General features: G+C 33.5%; 1 protein-coding gene across 6 annotated transcripts in view; it reads right to left on the bottom strand.

The window, feature by feature from the left end:
* Positions 1–640: 640 nt before the first annotated feature.
* The window catches only part of LOC136378242 (sodium channel protein type 3 subunit alpha), a 144,796-nt gene continuing 125,037 nt past the window's right edge, over positions 641–20,399 (bottom strand). For all 6 annotated transcript variants that reach the window (XM_066344863.1, XM_066344867.1, XM_066344861.1 and 3 more), the window contains 7 exons: positions 12,379–12,501; positions 9,874–10,146; positions 8,964–9,017; positions 7,987–8,124; positions 6,084–6,188; positions 4,507–4,777; positions 641–4,020 (listed from right to left, as the gene is read on the bottom strand). In XM_066344863.1, coding sequence (XP_066200960.1) covers positions 2,825–4,020; positions 4,507–4,777; positions 6,084–6,188; positions 7,987–8,124; positions 8,964–9,017; positions 9,874–10,146; positions 12,379–12,501 — 2,160 coding nt within the window. In that variant the 3' untranslated portion in view covers positions 641–2,824. The remainder of the gene's footprint in view (positions 4,021–4,506; positions 4,778–6,083; positions 6,189–7,986; positions 8,125–8,963; positions 9,018–9,873; positions 10,147–12,378; positions 12,502–20,399) is intronic.

A 20,399-nucleotide genomic window follows, 5' to 3' on the forward strand; every position in this document is an offset into this window, starting at 1 on the left:
TGATCATTTATATATAATGCATATTAATAAATTGCTTGTCTAATGATTACATAATAAGGTACATAAAAAGGCTAAGGATTTTACAAAGTAATACTTGAGTTCTCTGTGGTATTGGCAAGATCTGAGAATTTACTTGAACAGAAAGAAGCCAATGAATTTCAATGAAGTAACTTTATATTATTTATGTTGAGCTTAGGGTTAAATATAAAATGTATATTTAGATCCAATTCATCTTTAAAAATATATGCATTATAAATGAATTTTTCTACTGAGCATAAATATTGGTTTTGACATGAGATTAATCAAAGGGACCTTTAAAAAAGTTAATATAAATCCTCAATCACTACATTATTAATACTTTATCTGTTATTAGCAGCTCATAAAATGCATTCAAATAACAAAGCATATAAGATTTATTAACCACCCAAAAATCTTGAGATAGTATCAGTTACACCGAGAGCAGTTGACATTAAAATGCTTAGTCAAGGGAATTAATTGGGTTTGATAATCATTGTAGTGGGTTACTGTTATTATTTTGATGGTACCTATAAGCTGGAACACGTGACTATGATCCTTTGCACACACAAAAGTTCACAAAACCGCTTTTAATAGTCTTTATTGTGTAGTACTGTTTGGTGGATCATGCACTAGATTGATATAAAATTCATGTGAACTTTTATGTATACAGATGTCAGATCAAGTACAGGTTTTATTAATGATATATATTTTAAACTTCTAACAATAAAAAACAGAGGCCAAGAAAGTAAATACAATAAAAAATGAAATATTTATTCTTTTGGCTCAATAATGATGTAGCTCACCATTCCTTTTAGTAGTAGCAATTCCCTGCATGCATTTTGTCAATACACTACAAGTAAATAGTTTTGTAAAATGAATTAACATTAAATTTTTGGTTTGTGCAAAAAACAACAAAAAAATTATATCATTTCAGGTAATTGCACAACTTTGCCACTTTGTTCATGGCTAGAAAGGACACAGCCCAAGTTATATCTCTAATAGCTTTAGTGCAGCAAGAATTAAAAAAATAAGACTAGTCTGCATAAGCAAATACTACAAAAGTTGAGTAAAAAGAAAAAGAACCTTTCATGAATAAAGGGTTATATTGAGGCAACCATAGTTAGTAGAAAATGATCTAGGTTTGAGTTTTTGACCAATGTGTCTACTATAGGTATGATATAAAATATATTATAACAAAGAAATCCAGAAAAAACAGTGTTTAAATTCTATTTTAGGAAATTATCCTTTCAAAGTCTTATGAATTCAAAAGTTTGAAGTTGTGGTTAAAAATAAAAAAGCAAAAGCATAAAGTAAAATAAATTGCCATGTCATCAACCTGAAAATAATTTTCTTATGTACAAAATGCGACAAATAAAATTGATCATATATTTTTACATTATTTATATTTAAACAAGTTTTGGACATATTTTTAGCAAAATATGAAGTATAGGTTTTGACAATAGGCATTACGCTGTGTGGTTCCTTGATATCTACAGAGGCACCACACAACACTCAAGTTCAATTAAAAATGCAAAAAGTAAAAGTGCTTTTAAATAACTGCAAGCTATTCTGCTTGACATACTAGACAGAGAGCTGGTTGAATTCACTCTACCACCAACATGTGACTTCTTCTAAGCAAGACTTATGAAGAATGGATTGAGTAAAATAGAGCAGCATAGGCAATATTAACATGCATTAGTGATAGTCTTCAAACTATTTATGTTTAATGAATGGTACAGGATACATCCCTGTTGGAAGCTCACAAAAAACACATACACTGTGGTACATATTTGATTTAATAGAAGTGGTTTATCAGACTGTATATATACTTGTATATATATCTGCCCAAACATGCACCACAGGAAAAAATAACTATTTACATAACAGATGGTGTTAAATTGACATAAAATGTCAGCTTTGCTAACAGCAGAAGATGGAAAAGCAATACTACAGCAGAAAGTGGAACACTATTCCAGTGGTACTTTAGATATGCTATACTTTTCTAGAACAGATTATTTGATTACTTTTTGGAAAGCATTTAACAAAAATTAAATATAGATCTCTGGAAGTTGGAATAAAATTTGCACTTGCTGAAACAGAATACTTTGCATAAAAATAATCCTTTAAAATTAGAGGAGACTTCACAGGCACATAACTGTTCAGATATAAACGAACATAAACTGAAAAACATTTTCAAAATTAAAGTCATCTAGAAAATAGAAGTACCTGAAATTGTTGACATTAGAATTATGTTTCTGGTGTTGAGCTAGAATTTCATCTCTCAGACAAAACACATTTGTTTGATTATTTGAGAAATTTTTGGAGTAGGAACACATGGATCATATACTTATTTTCTCAACTTAAACCTCATTTACAAAAATAGTGACATAGTATTATGAATAAACTATGAATTAGAGACCAGGGAAATCCACTAGAACAGATTTTGTAAAAATATGGCAGATATGGGAGTTAAAAATAGAGTAGATGCAAGTACTGTACTAACGGTGTTTGGTGTAGTTACAACAATCACTTTGCACAACTATCGCTACAGTCTAGGTAGCCATTGCGTTTCTCCTCAGCAGTTGTCAGCTGGTAATGAGAACAGCAACCTTTTGTCAATGTTGATACCCTGACTCACAGAGTTGTAGTGACAGAATGGCCACTGTCTTGTTATAGGCACTGACCATGAGTATATGTTAAAACAGTCAGTTTGGCATAGACCTCCTCTGGGAGTCCAGTTGACACATAGACTTGACCTTTGTAGGCTGTAAACAATTGGTTACAAAGATAATCCTTTGTTTCTTTTTTACTTCTGATTTTCCCTGACCTCTTTCCCTTTGCTTTCTTTTTCTGGTTTGTCTTTCTCAAACTTTTCTTTGTCTGGCTTTGTTACACTATCATAGGAAGGAGGAGAGGTGGTTGAAGAACTTCCATCTGTTTTTTCTGGGGTGGAGTTCCCATTTAATTTGTCAATAATCATGTCTTCTTTTATAGGTAAGTCAACTCTCCCTTTGATTACCTCTTTATTATATGTACTTGATACCTTTTTTAACCTTTGTTTTAAAAGATAACATCTGAAATTACGCTGAATGATAGCAGCAGACACCTCCTCTTGCTTGCGTTTCAAAGTGGTTGTGATGGGCTCGTAGGAGACTTTGGATGGGTTGGATGCCATGAACCGATCTTCCATCTGTATTCGAAGGGCATCCATTTCTCCACTCTCACCCAAGACACGCTTCGTAAAGGCAAATAAAATGTCGAGGCAGTGGATCCGGTCCCCACTGACCATGGGCAGATCCATGGCAATGAGCTGGACTTTGTTTGGTTTTGCTATGAGAAGAGGAGGGTCCAGGGCAGCTGCAAAATCAGAGAGTTTGGAGAACTCTATAAACTGGGTGGCATCGGGATCAAACTTCTCCCAAACCTCGTAGAACATCTCAAAGTCATCCTCACTCAGGGGCTCGGCACTTTCTTCAGTCGCAACACTGAAGTTCTCCAGGATGACAGCGATGTACATGTTCACCACAACCAGAAATGAGATGATGATGTAACTGACAAAGAAGAAAATCCCAACAGATGGGTTCCCGCAGTCTCCCTTAACTGAGCTTCCAGGGTGAATTGTGTCAGGGTCACAGTCAGGTTGTGCACTGTTGAGAATAGGTGCTAACAATCCGTCCCAGCCGGCAGAGGTGGTAATCTGGAACAGGCAGATCATGCTGTTGCCAAAAGTTTCAAAGTTGAACATGTCATCAATTCCAGCTTCCTTTTTAACATAGGCAAAGTTGGACATTCCAAAGATGGCGTAGATGAACATGACCAGGAAGAGCAGGAGGCCGATGTTAAACAGCGCAGGAAGGGACATCATCAGAGCAAAGAGCAGCGTGCGGATCCCCTTGGCCCCTTTGATCAGACGTAGAATTCGGCCAATCCTGGCAAGACGGATCACTCGGAACAGGGTGGGGGACACAAAATATTTTTCTATCAGCTCAGCCAGAAACATACCTATGGAGACATACAGAAAACAGATAAACATTAAATATCTTATGCTTACATAAATACTTTATCTTTGCAAGGGCTATGAAAATAACACATTTGTTATGAATATAAGCCTTTGCTATATATTTGGACTCACTCCCTAATTTAGCAATTAAAGATTAAAGTTTTATTCAATTATTCTATAATGTCATAAACAATATGGACTTTTGCAAAAACCAACAAATTAAATAATCTCGAACAGTGATAGGGCAATTTAAGTTTATACATACAATATGCCAATTACAAACAGATTTTTTCTAAAATCTTCAAATATATTATTTTCTATTTTTAAATACCAGTGTTTTTTCAGTTAAAGAAAAATGAACAAGACAACTTGTTAAACTTTAAATCTATATACATTATACTTCTACTGATCTGATTTCTGTGTTATACCTGTCAGGCCTTGAGGGACCTTTCTACAACTGCACCTCCCAGTAATTAAACTATTCTTACCTACAATAGAGAGAATCACCACCACAAAGTCAAAGATGTTCCAGCCTATGGTAAAGTAGTAGTATCTGAGAGAGATAAGCTTTAGCACAAATTCCCCAGTGAACAAGATAATGAACACAAGGTTGATCCGGTACAAAACTAGAGTCATATATTTGTTCTGGTCATCAGTTTCCACCATCATTGTGACCATGTTCAGGCAGATGAGGATCATGATGCTGATATCGAAGACTTGTCTGGTTACAAAATCAAAGACCATTCCTTGGAATTTGTTCTTGAAAAAGAGAAGGAAGAAAGAAAGTTAATATATATATATATAACATATATTATATATTATATATATATATATTTTTTATAAATAATGATTTGGTAAAATTGCAATCAGAGTTCTTCCACAAGTGACCATGTGATGTGTACCCTTCTTACATTACCCCAGACAATACCATATGCTCTATTTCTCTTTATGTTTAGAAAACAAAAAGAAATGAAAAAATTTGTATAACAAGAACAAAACATAATTGGTTTAAGTAGGTTCTACAGGAAGATAAACCTGAATAGAGCACAAATTGGTGGCAATTGGTTGATAATATGTATGGTCTTGGCTTGCCTTTAAAAACTATGATTATTTTTACAAAAAAGCAATGACAACTGGTAATGAAGATTTACAAAGTAGGTTAATAAAGACAGACTTGTAGATGAATGAACACGCCAATTCATTTATCAATACTTTAAGACTGATAGTATTGCCTTTCTCTCTCACTCCCAAAAATTATGACAGTCATTTTTAATTTAATTCTACCTTTTCTAGCTATAATATTTAAATGACCTTCAGTAAAGGAGGTTCATGCCATTTCTTACAGAACCTCTTCTTTCCATCTTCTACCCAGCTCTAACTACTCTTGAAAATATGATGAAGTTATTTATAGGATTCAGGAGTCCCAGTTCCAGCCATTTTAGGCTCTATGGTTTTGGATATCATATTTACATTTTTTTGGCTTTACTTTTTTTATTACCTACCAATCTAAGAAGATAGATGTCTTCGAGTATAGCTTTGTGAGCATAATACATCATTATTATGCCTTTGTATTATTACAAAGCTCTACAGAGTATTCATTCTAAATTTGTCCCTTTTTTATCTGTTTGGTGAAACAAACTGTTTTGATGATCTTTTACTTTCTAAAAAGGTTAAGAATATTTTTTTAGTCATGAGAATAAAGAGAACAAATGGCACAGAAGGAGGCCGTGGTTGTAGGATAGGAAATCTGAAAACTCCTTATACTTAAAAGGCCAAGGGAGTGCCCTTTAACAAGATCAGAGAAGCAGGAGGGGCAGCAGAAGCATTCAGCCTGCCAGGGAAGTAGCTATTGGTAACCACTAGTTGGAGGCTTTTAATTGACAGACTGTAAAGAACTTTCTCCCTTTTTAAAGAACTTAGCAATTCATATTGAGTGTCTTATTGAGTATAGCAGTTGTGAATTGTGTTATAAAATATGGACTTCACAAAAAAAGGCATATTATGTATTGGTGATATAAGACAATGTGTTCTGATCCAGAGCACTGCCCAGTTTCATCATTCTTACTGCTGGCCGAGGTATGGGTTTCTGAGGTTTCTTGGACCCAAGTTTCTTCATTGCATTGTAATACTTTTTCTGTTCCTCTGTCATGAAGATGTCCTGACCTCCAAAGTAAAGGCATAGAATAAAGTTGGTTACAATCCCAAGACGTGTTACAACAGCACTTTTACCAAAATACTTCTGGGTCTTTCCTTTAATCCTCTCTCAGTTTTTAAATGGATTTTTATCCTGCTTCATACGGATTTATTGTTTTTTCCCATTTATGTGAAATTCTGGATACTTTAATATTATGTAAAACCCATAATCACATAAAACTTTGATTAGTACAGGTCATCTTAATTTGGTTATATTATGTTTTGAAGGAGGATCAAAGGTCTCAAATATATTTCCATAAAATAAAGTGTTTTCTTAGACAGTTTTATTTTTTATTTATTTATTTATTTATTTTGCATTTTTCTGAAGCTGGAAACAGGGAGAGACAGTCAGACAGACTCCCGCATGCGCCCGACCGGGATCCACCCGGCACGCCCACCAGGGGCGATGCTCTGCCCATCCTGGGCGTCGCCATGTTGCGACCAGAGCCACTCTAGCGCCTGAGGCAGAGGCCACAGAACCATCCCCAGCGCCCGGGCCATCTTTGCTCCAATGGAGCCTTGGCTGCGGGAGGGGAAGAGAGAGACAGAGAGGAAGGAGAGGGGGAGGGGTGGAGAAGCAGATGGGCACTTCTCCTATGTGCCCTGGCCGGGAATCGAACCCGGGTCCTCCGCACGCTAGGCCGACGCTCTACCGCTGAGCCAACCGGCCAGGGCTGACAGTTTTATTTTTTATTAAACAATCTTTGAGCACCTCCTACGTGCTAGACAATGTATCTGGTAACAGAATTAAATATATAAAACACAGTGTCTATATCAAACAAACAAACATCTACTCCAGGCACTGCAGAGATGACGATAAATTCCAAGATTCAGAAATGTTCCTTGTATAGAAGAGTACCCTTAAGCTAAACCTCAAAGGATAATTAAGGTTTTGCTAAGCAAAGCAAGGAAGAGAATATATTCCTGGAAGAGAAAATATTCTACATAAAGTCCTGAAGGTAGAAGAACATGGCTTGTTCGGAAAAGGACAGAAAATCCATGTAGCTGTGTGTATAACAAATGATAACGTCAATGGTAGGTGGGCAGTGTCTGAGGAGTAGGGAAGTGGATATAGAAAACGTGTTGTGCGGTCCCTAGCCAGTTGGCTCAGCAGTAGAGCATTGGCCCAGTGTGTTGAAGTCCTGGGTTCGATTGCCAGCCAGGGCACACAGGATAAGCACCCATCTGCTCCTCCACCCTTCCCCTTCTCCTTTTTCTCTCTATCTCTCTTTTTCCTTCCAGAAGCCAAGGCTCCATTGGAGCAAAGTTGGCCCTGGCAATGAGGCTCCATGGCCTTCGCCTCAGGCACTAGAATAGCTCCAGTTGCAATGGAGCAACAACCCAGATGGGCAGAGCATTGCCCCCTAGTGGGCTTTCCAGGTGGATCTTGGTCGGGTGCATGTGGGAGTCTGTCTCTCTGCCTCCCTGCTTCTCACTTCAGAAAAATATAAAAAAAAAGAAAAGAAAACATGTTGTGGGAGAAAATGAAGCAGGGAAACTGGGTGGAGAGAATTCTTGAAAGGCTCCATAAGCAAGGATAAAGCATTGGATGCTCACTGGCTGTTTTGAAGGGGTCACAGATTTGGGTCTGAAAGACACTATAGCAGATCTGCAGAAGGTGAACCTGGAGAGGAGTCACTAATTAGAGTCGGAACTGACCATATAGTGAATGGAAAAGAATATTAAAATGATCTAAGTCTATCATGACTGCAATTGTCCATATATAACAGAGAGAACCTCAGAATAAAGAAAAATGAAAGCTGAGGAATACTTATCTTCTTTTTCTGTTGGTTGAAGTTATCTATGATGACACCAATGAATAGATTCAGAGTGAAGAATGACCCGAAGATGATAAAGATGACAAAGTATAAATACATATACAGATTTTCTTCATAAACAGGCTGAAGTTTAACCTAAATAATATTGGAAATATTAAATATTTAAGAACACAAGACATTTAAACTAAGTCAAAATTTAAACAATTTGGTGAGTATTGTTATTTAATATAGAGCTATTTTTATTTTGCCTTAAGATATTATTCTGCAAAAAAATTTTGTTTCAAATTGATATAATGTGATATAATTAAAGTTGGTAATTCTTTTATTGTTCTTGCATCTGTTTTCCCATTGTGGCTTACCTATACATATTATTTAGAGTAGATAACAGTGATATAAACAAGGCAAACATTTTGAGCCTATTATTAGTTTTATTATATTATATATTTTTTGCAATATTTTCAATTTTGGGTTTGGAAATGCTTGCTCTTAGAGATATGGCTTTAATTACAGAAAATCAACCACTGAAGGAAAATGTACCATTTTTAAAATTGAGTTTCATTGAAACATGCTTGTTTTTATCATGTTATTTTTAGAACTGCTTTCATGTTATTTTTATGTTGTTTTTACAAGCATGCTTTTCATGGTTTATCATACTATCTGGGGACAGGGAGAGACAAGTTATTTCCCCACTGAGTACCTTTCCTAATTGTAAGAGTCTCATTTACAAGAAAATCTTATGTCTTTTGATCCATGAAATTAGATATCTTTTTATATTAGATATATATAAAATAGACATATGTCAACCAAAAAGTTACTTATAGCTATGTGTATTGTCTTAAAAAATGCATTGCCACATACAACTGTAAATGTTCTGATAATATCTAATATAAAAATCTAGGTTTTTCAGTTAAATTATCACAAATGTTCACTATGAAAAATCTAATAGCTATTAATCATATTTGATTAATACTCACATCTCGTGAATCAACAGCTGCATACATAATGTCCATCCAGCCTTTAAATGTGGCCTGTAAACAACAATATTTGAATTCTGTATAACAACCTAATCCAAGAACATGCATTTTTCCAAATGAAAGTATGGTAGTATTATTACAAATAATTTTTTGTATAACATTATAAAATTTTCTATAAAAAGATTGAAATGAATTGAATGAAGAAATAAAACTTAAATAGAACAAGATTTTATTTTGAGTTGGAAAGTTGTGTTTTTTTGTTTCTCTTGGAAGGTTTCCACTTTTTTCTACACTAAAATTTAACTAGATGCTTGATTCATAAAACTCCCATCTTAGTCTCAAATCCCTTTCATACCAAAAAGTAAGCTCTATGAGTCAAACCTATAGTGTGTTCATACACAACTCAGCCATTTTCATTACTAATTACTGTCAATTAAGTCAAAATTATTAAACATTACACACTTTGAAATTCACTCCATAAGACTTGCATTTCCACACAGGGTAGAACAGTAGTCTTTAGATGTTAATTATATAGTAATGATACATACATTTAATTTATTCCTACACTATACTTTGTTATTTTAATACATAAAATTGCTCCTTTGGCAATGATTGCTATAAAAACTTAGAAATGCTAATAGGAGAGTAGTGCTCAATAATATAACAAGAAAAAACAGGAAGCAAAAATATAAAATTACATTGAAACATACTATGAGCTGAACACTGGGGGAAATACATTATAAAGTAATTATAGATCATCTTCTTTACAGTCAAGTCTAGCTTATAATATAGATGTTATCATCAACTACTTTTGTATTGTCAGATATTAATCATTCAAAGAACATCAGAGAAATGACTATACTTGAAACATTTTGAAAGTCTTTTCAAGACTCACACAGTAGCCACTTACCACTTGAAGCAATGCAAGATATCCAGCACCAACATTATCAAAGTTTACTTTCACGTTTTTCCACCGAGCTTGCTTGCCAAGAGCCTGACAATCGCTCAGATTGTTGACTTCACTAGCTTCAAACATGTCATCTGTTGTTGTGTTAACACAATGGTAGAACTTGCCAGCAAACAAATTCACACCCATGATGCTAAAGATCAGCCAGAAGATAAGACAAACCAACAGCACGTTCATGATAGAGGGAATTGCTCCAACAAGAGCATTCACAACCACCTACAAGAAGAAATGAGGATAAGGCAGCTTAAAAACTGTTATAAAGGAAACCATTCTTTTCATTTATTTAATACTAAAATAAGTGTGAAAAGAGCTAAATAAAAATCTAGGTGAACAAGTTGTTTCTTCTGATATTTTTTTCTAGGACATACTTGTTAAGGGAAAATAAACAGTGACACATCAAAAGAGCTAAGGGATTTAAGGAAAGCAAAATATGTCAAAGCATGAAAAGAAATAAAACCTGATATAGTAAGATGGAGTCAGAAAATGTGTGCTGGGAGAAAAAAGAAAAAAAAAAGATTCGTTAAATACCAACAGAAGAAATAATCATCATTTAGCAATATATTTTAATTTTCAAGAGTATTAATGAATGACTAGAGATTTGAAAATGTGATTAAACTAATTCTATACAAATCAACAAAGTATTAATGGTGCATTACATCTGCATCATCCAGAACAAGTTAACTTTTCATGGCTATGAGAATAGGATTAAGAATTTGCAAAGTCCTTTTTCCTCCTATTGGTAAATCTCAATTTAAAATTATATTAAATTAAGAAAAGAGATGAAATTTATTTCTGGACATAAAAGTACTAAGGTCCCTATTGTTATTATTTCAGTTCTCCTACATGTTCACTTTAGGACACATCTTACTTCTCCAGGTCAACGTACTTCATTAAGAAAAAGATCAGTCACTTGTCTTCTAATTAAATTCAGAAAAACTTAAGATATATTTTGAAATTTCTAAGTTTGTCAACAGTAACTTTCCTTATCTAATTTAATCTAGTTTATATTGGACTATTTTGTTAAGCATTTATGTTAAAAAGTTTTCTTTTGTTTTAAAATACTGTAAATATTATTTTAGAAATCAATACCCAAAAATTTTAAATTGACATCAAAACCTGAAATCCAAAACTGTAAAAATTTCATGTTATTTGAATTTTATTTCTTTCAGAAATTAAGTAAAATATATTATATTTAAATCAGTTTTTTTGCTACTAAAATTTGTATAAAATGACCTCCACAAGTTCTCTTGTCATAAAATAAATGCATGATACATTTTACTATATTTTATAGCTGGATGTCCTTTCTGCCATATGACTAAATTAAAAATGACATAATTTTTTTTCAGATTAGAGAAAATATGTAATTTTTTTGTTCTGTTAAATTACTATCTTCCCTTAAAAATTAATTATTAATATGAAACCATAAAATCAGGGCTTAGTAATTAATGTCAGTAATGGTTAAAAAATGGTGTGAAAAGAGCCTGAAATTGTGTAATTTCATAAACTTTATCTTGTGAGTTCCATTACCAAGTATCAGTGGAATAAAATTATAATGTAAAGCCAATTATTTCTTTGCTTGCAATGATCTGAAAAGTCTAGAGTGCTTTCGTTCTCCCTGATGACCGAATCTCAAAGTCAAGGCTGAAGTGTTTTTATTTCCCAAACTGACTCCTAACATGAAAGCCCCATGACCTAGAAGAAATTCAGTATCCATATGCATCGGCATGCTGGATTAAACAAAACTGGCCTTTGTGCTAAATAGTATTTTGAGGTTCATTACAAGTGGGTATGTATACAAGTGAGTACTTTATGTTTAGGCGCATAAAGTGTACAATAAGGAAGAAAGCTGGAGAGGGCAATTCTGGTGTTTTTAAAAAAGTGAACCTCATTCAGAATGCTCACTTAAAAGGGAGCTCTAGAAAACAAACTCCAGGGGTTGCCTGCAATGTTTAATTATACTAACCCCTTACTTTGTTTGTTTAGGACATATAGATTTTGCCAGAGGCTACATTTAGTGTCATTTTCTGGTAGAGCTACAAATTTTATTACTAGTATCAACTGAAGAAGTAAAAGCACACAAAAGCCATTTTACCTTTCATTATTTACCAGCAATTTTTGAGGAATCAAGCTACCTACTGAAGATGAAAAACCTCTCCTATGATGAATATCAGTAGTAAACAGTCATTTCAAACTATATAAGCAATGAAAAGAAATAAGTGGAAGCACATGGTTTTTGGGTGTTGTGGAAACATCCTTGAAACTGCCACAATTTTTTGATGGCCTGTTTCAATTTCCAAAGGCTAGGTTTAGTGACTTCTCAGATTCCTGCTCTGAAATTTTGTAATTCTACGAAATAAACTTCAAAAGAGTATAGCAACTCTCTGTATCTAAATCATTACCTACACTTAATTGTGACATGAATCATCAGAGAACTTTCACTATTCTTACCCTCATGCCTTCAAACCGGGATAAAGCTCTTAAAGGTCTTAAAGCTCTTAGTGTTCGGAGAGATTTGATGGCACTAAGTTCTGAGTAGCCAAGAGCATTGGCTACCAAGCTAACCAAAGAAACCTGAAAAAAAAAAAAAAAAAAAAAAGAAGTTATTAATCAGACCACCAAGAAATAAACTGCTGATTGAGGCATAAGATATGATGTCTATTCTCTATGGCAACCATATAAAACTTCAGACAAATTTTGGCAATTTTCATTTTCCACATAATGGGAACATCTCACATTGTGAGCCTCCTCTCATGCTCTTGCTTTTCTTACCTATGAAATGGGTAAGGAAATCCTTGCCCATTTTTATAAACATTTGTAAACTCCTCTAGTTAGATATTTCACCCATGAAGCACTTTATATCCTGTGCATATATGCCTCTAATGATTCAGGATTTGGTACCAAAAGCTATATCCTCCATAGATCTGTGCTAAATATCATTGATTAGAGATCAGGTTTCTGCCTGACCAAGAGGTGGCGCAGTAAATGCAGTGTCAACCTGGGATGCTGAGGACCCAAGTTCAAAACCCCAAGGACACCAGCTTGAGCACAGGCTAATCTGACTTGGGCAAAGGCTCTCCAGCTTGAGCTCTGGGTCGCTGGCTTGAACATGGGATCATGGACATGACTCCATGGTCTCTGGCTTGAGCCCAACGTCACTGGCTTGAAGCCCAAGGTCACTGGATTGAGCAGGAAGTCATTGGCTTGACTGGAACCCCCCCCCCAGTTGAGGCACACAAGAAAAGCAATCAATGAACAACTGAGGTGCTGCAGCTACAAGTTGATGCTTCTTGTCTCTCTCTCTTCCTGTCTGTCTGTCTGCCTTTTCCTCTCTCACTAAAAAATCAACCAATCAATCATGTTTCTTAAATTTATGTAGTATTTTGGTTATGCATAATGGAGGCATTTAATAGAGTCAGCACATCCATTGGATAGCTTAAAGGCAGTAGGGCTTAATTTCTTGTGAAAAAGGATGTTGAAATGGATATAAATGAATTCTCACAATAATCTTTTTAGGGCAGATGAAAATACAATTTTCTCAAGAACACATGGTATAAAGGATGACACTAAAACCAGAACTGAGTCTTTAAAGGCAATTGGAATCACAGTCCCCTCATTGTTTAATTTAGCATACATCTCACAAAATTGAACAGAAAAATAAATGACTTGAAGTTAAGCTTGACTAGTGGTAGGATAATTTATTGGGCTATTCATTTCTGTCTAGTGTTTGCTGCCACAAAAGACTGGAAAGACAGGAAAGGTTATTTGGGAACACATAGGCTTCTATATTTTGAACTCCTTTGCTTCAGGAGGCATTAACAGCTTTATATTGCTGGAGCTTCTTAAAGAAGACTTCCTTCATTTTTCAAACCAAGTCCTTTATTTAAAGATAAATGACTTTAAGACCTTGCAGTAAGGAAGTTCTTGCTTTGAAAGTAGAAGAAAAAGTTAATGGCCAGACCTCAAAAGTATTGGCAGGTGATGAAATTGTGGGTTCAAAGGCTAAGAAGTACCATTTGTATATAATCACTGCACACTGGAGTGGCTCTGTGTGTTGCTAGAAAAGCTGGGCATTGAATTGTCTTTCTTTTAATGGACTTCATGTCATTTTGTGTAACACAAAAACTAATTTCATTGAGCTAACTATTATGAAAAACAATATTCTTCAAAGGCAATTTTGAAATAAATAATTTTAAAGATTTACAGTATACTTAACATTTGAAGATAATGTCCTCGATATGTAGGGTGCTTTACAGCTTGCAGTGATCTTTTTTACTCATCTCTGTCTCAAAGTAGTCAAATGAATAGTCCAAGAAATGGTAGCAAGGGGCAGGCTTATCACTGGAATTTAGATTCTGTTTTAATAATCTCTTTTGTGCCAAACACAAAAAGCACCATTGCTAATTTGTACAAAGTGTAATAGAAACCCCTATATCAAAAAACTGAATTTTTAGTACAAATTTACATGACTCTAGGTACCTCACGTAGTATATGGCAAATACTATGTGAAACTGTCTCTGCTAGATGTTTCAGGAGTGTTTTTTCCACATTTTCCCACATTCCTGTGGATAGGACTGAGAAGAAAAAGAATAATGCAGGAGGAATTGATGGTTCTGAAGAAAACACTGGAAGTACTGTGATAGGTTAATGACCAAGTGATACAAAATTTATTTCTCTTAAAATGACTAAAGATAATTTTTAAGTTTGATATAAATAACTAAAGATTAAAAATATATGATTACCTTCAGATACTGCTCACTAATATTAGGGGATATTTTATGGCTTCATATGCATTTATAAATAGCCCTAATTTTTGTGAGCAGTATATATTTAGACAATACATTTCAACAAAAAAGTCTGCATAATTTTTGATGGCAAAATCTAGAGGCTTTCCCATTAAAAACACAAATATAAGGATATGCCCATTGTCATAACACTTGCTGGAAAAACAAATGCAAGGCATAAGAATTAAAAATTGAAAGAAGTCATTATTTGCAGATATATTGTTGACCTCAAAAAGAAAAAAAGACAACAGGAATAAAGTAAAACTATTATGAGCAATAATATAATTACTTTAGATACTAATATATTTTTTCATTTTTTAAAGTTTATGTAGGTGTCTTTTGGCACTACACAAACTTTAAAATATTAAAGAAAAGAATAAGATAATCTAAAAATATTGTTCTAAGATGATGAGCAGAGAAGAAAATTCTCTTCTGATATTAAAACCAATTATAAATCTACAATATTTAAAGCTGTCATATCAGAATACAAAATATTAATAAAACAAAATAAATCTAAATTAGACCCAAGAAAGACAACGATTTAACAAGTGATAAGAATACCATTTTGAATGTGTGGTAAAAAGAACAACTTAAATGAGAAAATATTTTGAGGAAAACAATATTGGAGCCTCACATTACACCTTATGCCAAAATAAGTTCCAGATTGATAAAAAATAAAAATAAAAATAGATGAAGCAGAACTCAAACTATTAAACTGAAAAAAAAGAAAAAATATTTTAATAATTTTGAAAGGAAATGGTCTTCATTAGCATGAGAAAAATCAAGAAGGTAAAACTGACTGATAAATTTGACTAAATCAATATGAAAATTTTTTACATGACAAAAAATAAGTAAAGAGCCAAAATCTTATCTAGGAAAAATACTCATATCACATATGACAAAATAGTAACTTTCTATACTATATAAAAAAAAAACAACTCCTACAAATCAGTGACAAAAAGTTCATTAAATAAATAGTAAACATCCAGATTTTTTCTAAACTTTCACTTTAATGTGTTTTTGAGCAACATATTTAACTCCATATTGAAATTCAATTAGAAGGAAAACAAAAATACAAAGAGAGAATGCAGGAAGAGACAACAAAGAAGAGAGAGTAAAAAAATTATTATGAATATTAATATACACACACACACATATCTATATAAAGAACTCATACAACTCAACGCCAAATAATCCAATAGAAAATGGGTCGAAGACATACAAATACACAACTGATATATGAAAATATGCTCAACTTCACCAGCTATTAGGGAACTACAATTCAAAGCTACAATGAGATACTACTTCATACCTGTTAGAATGGCTATAATCAACAAGACAAGTAATAGCAAGTGTTGGAGAGGTTGTAGAGAAAAAGGAACCCACATTCACTGTCAGTATGAATGTAAACTAGTTCAGCCACTATACAAAACAATATGAAGTTTCCTCAAAAAATTAAGAATAGAGTTACCATATGACTCAGCAACTCCTTTTTGGGTATCTACCCTAATATTTTGAAAACATGTTCATAGCAGTATTATTCATGGTGCCTAAAACATAGAAACAATCCAATTGTCCTTTGACAGATAATTAGATAAAGAAGATATAATACACAAGAAAAGATGAAATACTGCCATTTGTGACAACATGAGTGGACCCTGAGAATATCATGCTAAACAAAATAAGTCAGTCAGAAAAAGCTAAGAACTATGTAATTTCACTCACATGTGGAATATAAAACTGAAATTTGAGAGATTCCAAATTAGCTGCAGAGTAGGTGGAAGCTACACGCACCTGCTGCTGATGCCAAACCAGATTTAATTAAAATGGCAAAAGTAATAGACAAAGAGAGAATCTTAAAAGTAGCAAGAGAGAGACAGTTAGTTACCTACAAGAGAACTCTATAAGGCTGTCAGTTGATTTCTCATCATAAACACTTCAGACAAGAAGGGCTTGGCATGAAATATTAAAAGTGGTGAAAAGCAAGGACCTATAACCAAATTTACTCTATCCAGAAAGGCTATTATTTAAAATTGACCATGAAGTAAAAAACTTCTAAGACAAAAAAAAAAAAAAAAAAAAAAGGAGGAGGAAGAAGAAGAAGGAGGAGGACGAGGAGGAGGAGGAATAAAAAGAAGAAGAAGAGGAAAAGAAGAGAGAAAAATTAGAGAGTAGCAAAGGTTTAAAAAATAAAATGGCAGTAAATACTATCAATGATAATCTTAAATGTAAACAAATTAAATGCTCTAATATAAAATACATAAGGTAGTTATTTGGATAAGAAAACATGACCCGTTGTTTGAAAATATCATCTCCCATTTAGTTGGTTGCCTATTTGTTTTGTTGACAGTTTTTTTTTTTGTTTTTGTTTTTTTTGCTGTGCAGAAGCTTCTTAGTCTGATGTAGTCCCATTCATTTATTTTTGCCTTTACTTCTTTTGCTTTTGGAGTCAAATTCATAAAATGTTCTTTATGGCCGAGGTCCATGAGTTTAGTACCTATGTTTTCTTTTCTATAATTTATTGTTTCAGATCTTATATTTAGTTCTTTGATCCATTTTGAATTAATTTTTGTGCAAGGAGATATAGTCAAGTGTTATTCTTTTGCATGTGGCTTCCCAATTTTTCCAGCACCATTTATTGAAGAGGTTTTCTTTTCTCCATTGTGTGTTTTGGCTCCTTTATCAAACATGATTGGACCATATATATGTGGTTTTATTTCTGGGCTCTCCATTCTGTTCCATTGGTCTGTGTGTCTATTTTTCTGCCAGTATCATGCTGTTTTGATTATTGTGGCTCTGTAGTATAGTTTGAAGTCAGGTATTGTAATGCCTCCAGCTTCGTTTTTTTTCCTTAGGATTACTTTCGTTATTCAAGGTTTTTTAATGGTTCCATATAAACCTGGTGATTTTTTGTTCCATTTCTTTAAAAAATGACCTTGGAATTTTAATGGGAATTACATTAATTTTGTATATTGCTTTGGGAAGTATGGTCATTTTAACTATATTTATTCTTCCTATCCACAAACAAGAAATATTTTTTTTTTCATTTCATTGTGTCCTTTTCAATTTCCTTTAATAATGCTTTGTAGTTTTCAGTATATAAGTCATTACATTCTTTGTTATGTTTATTCCTAGGTATTTTATTTTTTAAGTTGCTACTGTAAAAGGGATTATTTTTTTGAGTCCTTTTTCTGAGGTTTCATTGTTGGCATATAAGAAAGCAATAGACTTCTGTATATTAATTTTGTATCCTGTGACCTTGTTGTATGGGTTTATTGTTTCTAATAGCTTTTCTGTGGAGTTTTTAGGGTTTTCTATATATAAATCATGTCATCTGCAAAAAATGAAACTTTTACTTCTTCTTTCCCAATATAAATGCCTTTTATTTCTTTCGCTTGTCTGATTGCTCTGGCTAGAACTTCCAGCACAGATAAAGAACTAATATCCAAAATATATAAAGAACTCACAAAACTCAGCAACATGCAAACAAACAATAGAATAAAAAAATGGGATGAGGACATGAACAGACACTTCTCCCAAGAAGAAATACAAATGGCCAACAGATATATGAAAAAATGCTCATCATCACTAACTATTTGAGAAATGCAAATCAAAACTACAATGAGATAATAGCTCACACCTGTTAGATTAGCTACTATCAACAAAACAGGTAATAACTAGTGCTGGAGAGGCTGTGAAAAAAAAGGAATCCTCATTCACTTGTTAGTGGGAATGTAAATTGGTACTACCATTATGGAAGAAGGTATGGTGGTTCCTCAAAAAATTAAGAATAGAACTACCATATGACCCAGCAATCCCTCTACTGGGTATATACCCACAAAACTTGAAAACATGGGTACATAAAGACACACGCACCCCTATGTTTATCGCAGCATTCTTCACATTGGCTAAGACATGGAAACAGACGAAATGCCCTTCAATAGATGATTGGATAAAGAAGCTGTAGTGCATATATACAATGGAATACTACTCAGCCATAAGAAATAATGACATCGGATCATTTACGATAACTTGGATGAACCTTGATAACATTATACTGAGTAAAATAAGTAAATCAGAGAAAGCTAAGAATTGTATGGTTCCATACATGGATGGGACACAAAATTCAGACTCATGATATAGACAGGGGTGCAGTGATTTCCAGGGGAAAGGGAAGGGTACAGAAGGAGGGGAATGGGGGGAAGGGGAACGGCTTAAAGAGGAACAAAATTAGGGTGACAGAAGATGATCTGACTTTGGGTGATGGGTATACAACATAATTGATTGTCCAAAGGATGTGGAGATGTTTTCTCTAAACCTATGTACTCTGACTGACCAATATCACCCTGTTAAACTTAATTGTCTAAATAAAAAAATAAAAAAGAAAACATGACCCATTATATACACACACACACACACACAAAAACAAGATTACTCCAACAAAAGTACATAACCTTTATAAACATATTATGTACCCAACATAGGAGCACCTAAATATATAAAGAATATCTTGGTGGACATTCAGGGAGAGGTCTACAGTAACACAGTTATAATAGAGGATTTTAACACCACATGACATCAATGGATAGATCTCCCAGACAAAAAATCTAGGCAGAATGACCTTAAATGACACTCTGATCATATAGATTTCATTAATATTTACAGAACATTTCACCCCAAAGCAGCAAAATATACGTTCTTTTCAAATGCACATGGAACATTCTCAAAGATAAATCACATGTAGGACACAAAATAAGTTTTAATAAATTCAAGAAGATTCAAATTATATCAAGCATCTTTTCTGACAACAATGATGAAACTGAAAATAATCTATAAAAAAACACTGAAAAATATTCAAACACATGGAAGCTAAAAAACATGTTATTAACCAATGAATGGTTAATAATGAAATCAAGGAAGAAATCAAAAGTTAACTGGAAACAAGTGAAAGTGAAAACACAACCCCAAACCTATGGGACACAGCAAAAACAGACCTGAGAGGGAAGTTTCATAGCATTACTGGTCTACCTCAAGAAGCAAGAAAAATTTCAAATGAAAAATTTAAATCCACACCTCAAAGAACTGGAAGAACCACAAATAAAGCCCAAAATAAGTAGAAAGAAGGAAATAATAAAGATTAGAGCAGAAATAAATGACACAGAGTCTGAAAAATAATCAGTGACACAAGAGCTGTTTCTTTGAAAAGATGAACAAGACTGACAAACCATTAACCAGACTCATCAAGAAAAAAAAAGAGGTCCCAAAAAGTGAAATCAGGAATTAAAAAGAAGAAGTAAAAACTGGCACCACAAAATTACAAAGTATTGTAAGAAAATACTATGAACACCAATGTGCTAAGAAATTGGAGAACTTGGGTGAAATGGATAAATTACTAGAAACATACAATCTTATAAAACTGTATTAAGCAGAATCAGAAAACTTGAATAGACCAACTACAGCTAATGAAATCAAAGCAATAATTAAAATTAAAAAGTCCTGGACTAGTTAGTTGGCTTCACAAGCAAATTTACCAACATTCAAAGAATTAATGCCTAGTCTTTGCCAACTATTCCAAAAAATTCAAGCTCTTTTTATGGGGCCATCATTATTTTAATTCTAAAACCAGATAAAGACACTACTAACAAAGAAAATTTTAAGCCAATATCCCTGTTAAATATCAATGCTAAA

This window comes from Saccopteryx leptura, chromosome 7 (genome assembly GCF_036850995.1).
Source record: "Saccopteryx leptura isolate mSacLep1 chromosome 7, mSacLep1_pri_phased_curated, whole genome shotgun sequence".
NCBI lineage: Eukaryota > Metazoa > Chordata > Mammalia > Chiroptera > Emballonuridae > Saccopteryx > Saccopteryx leptura.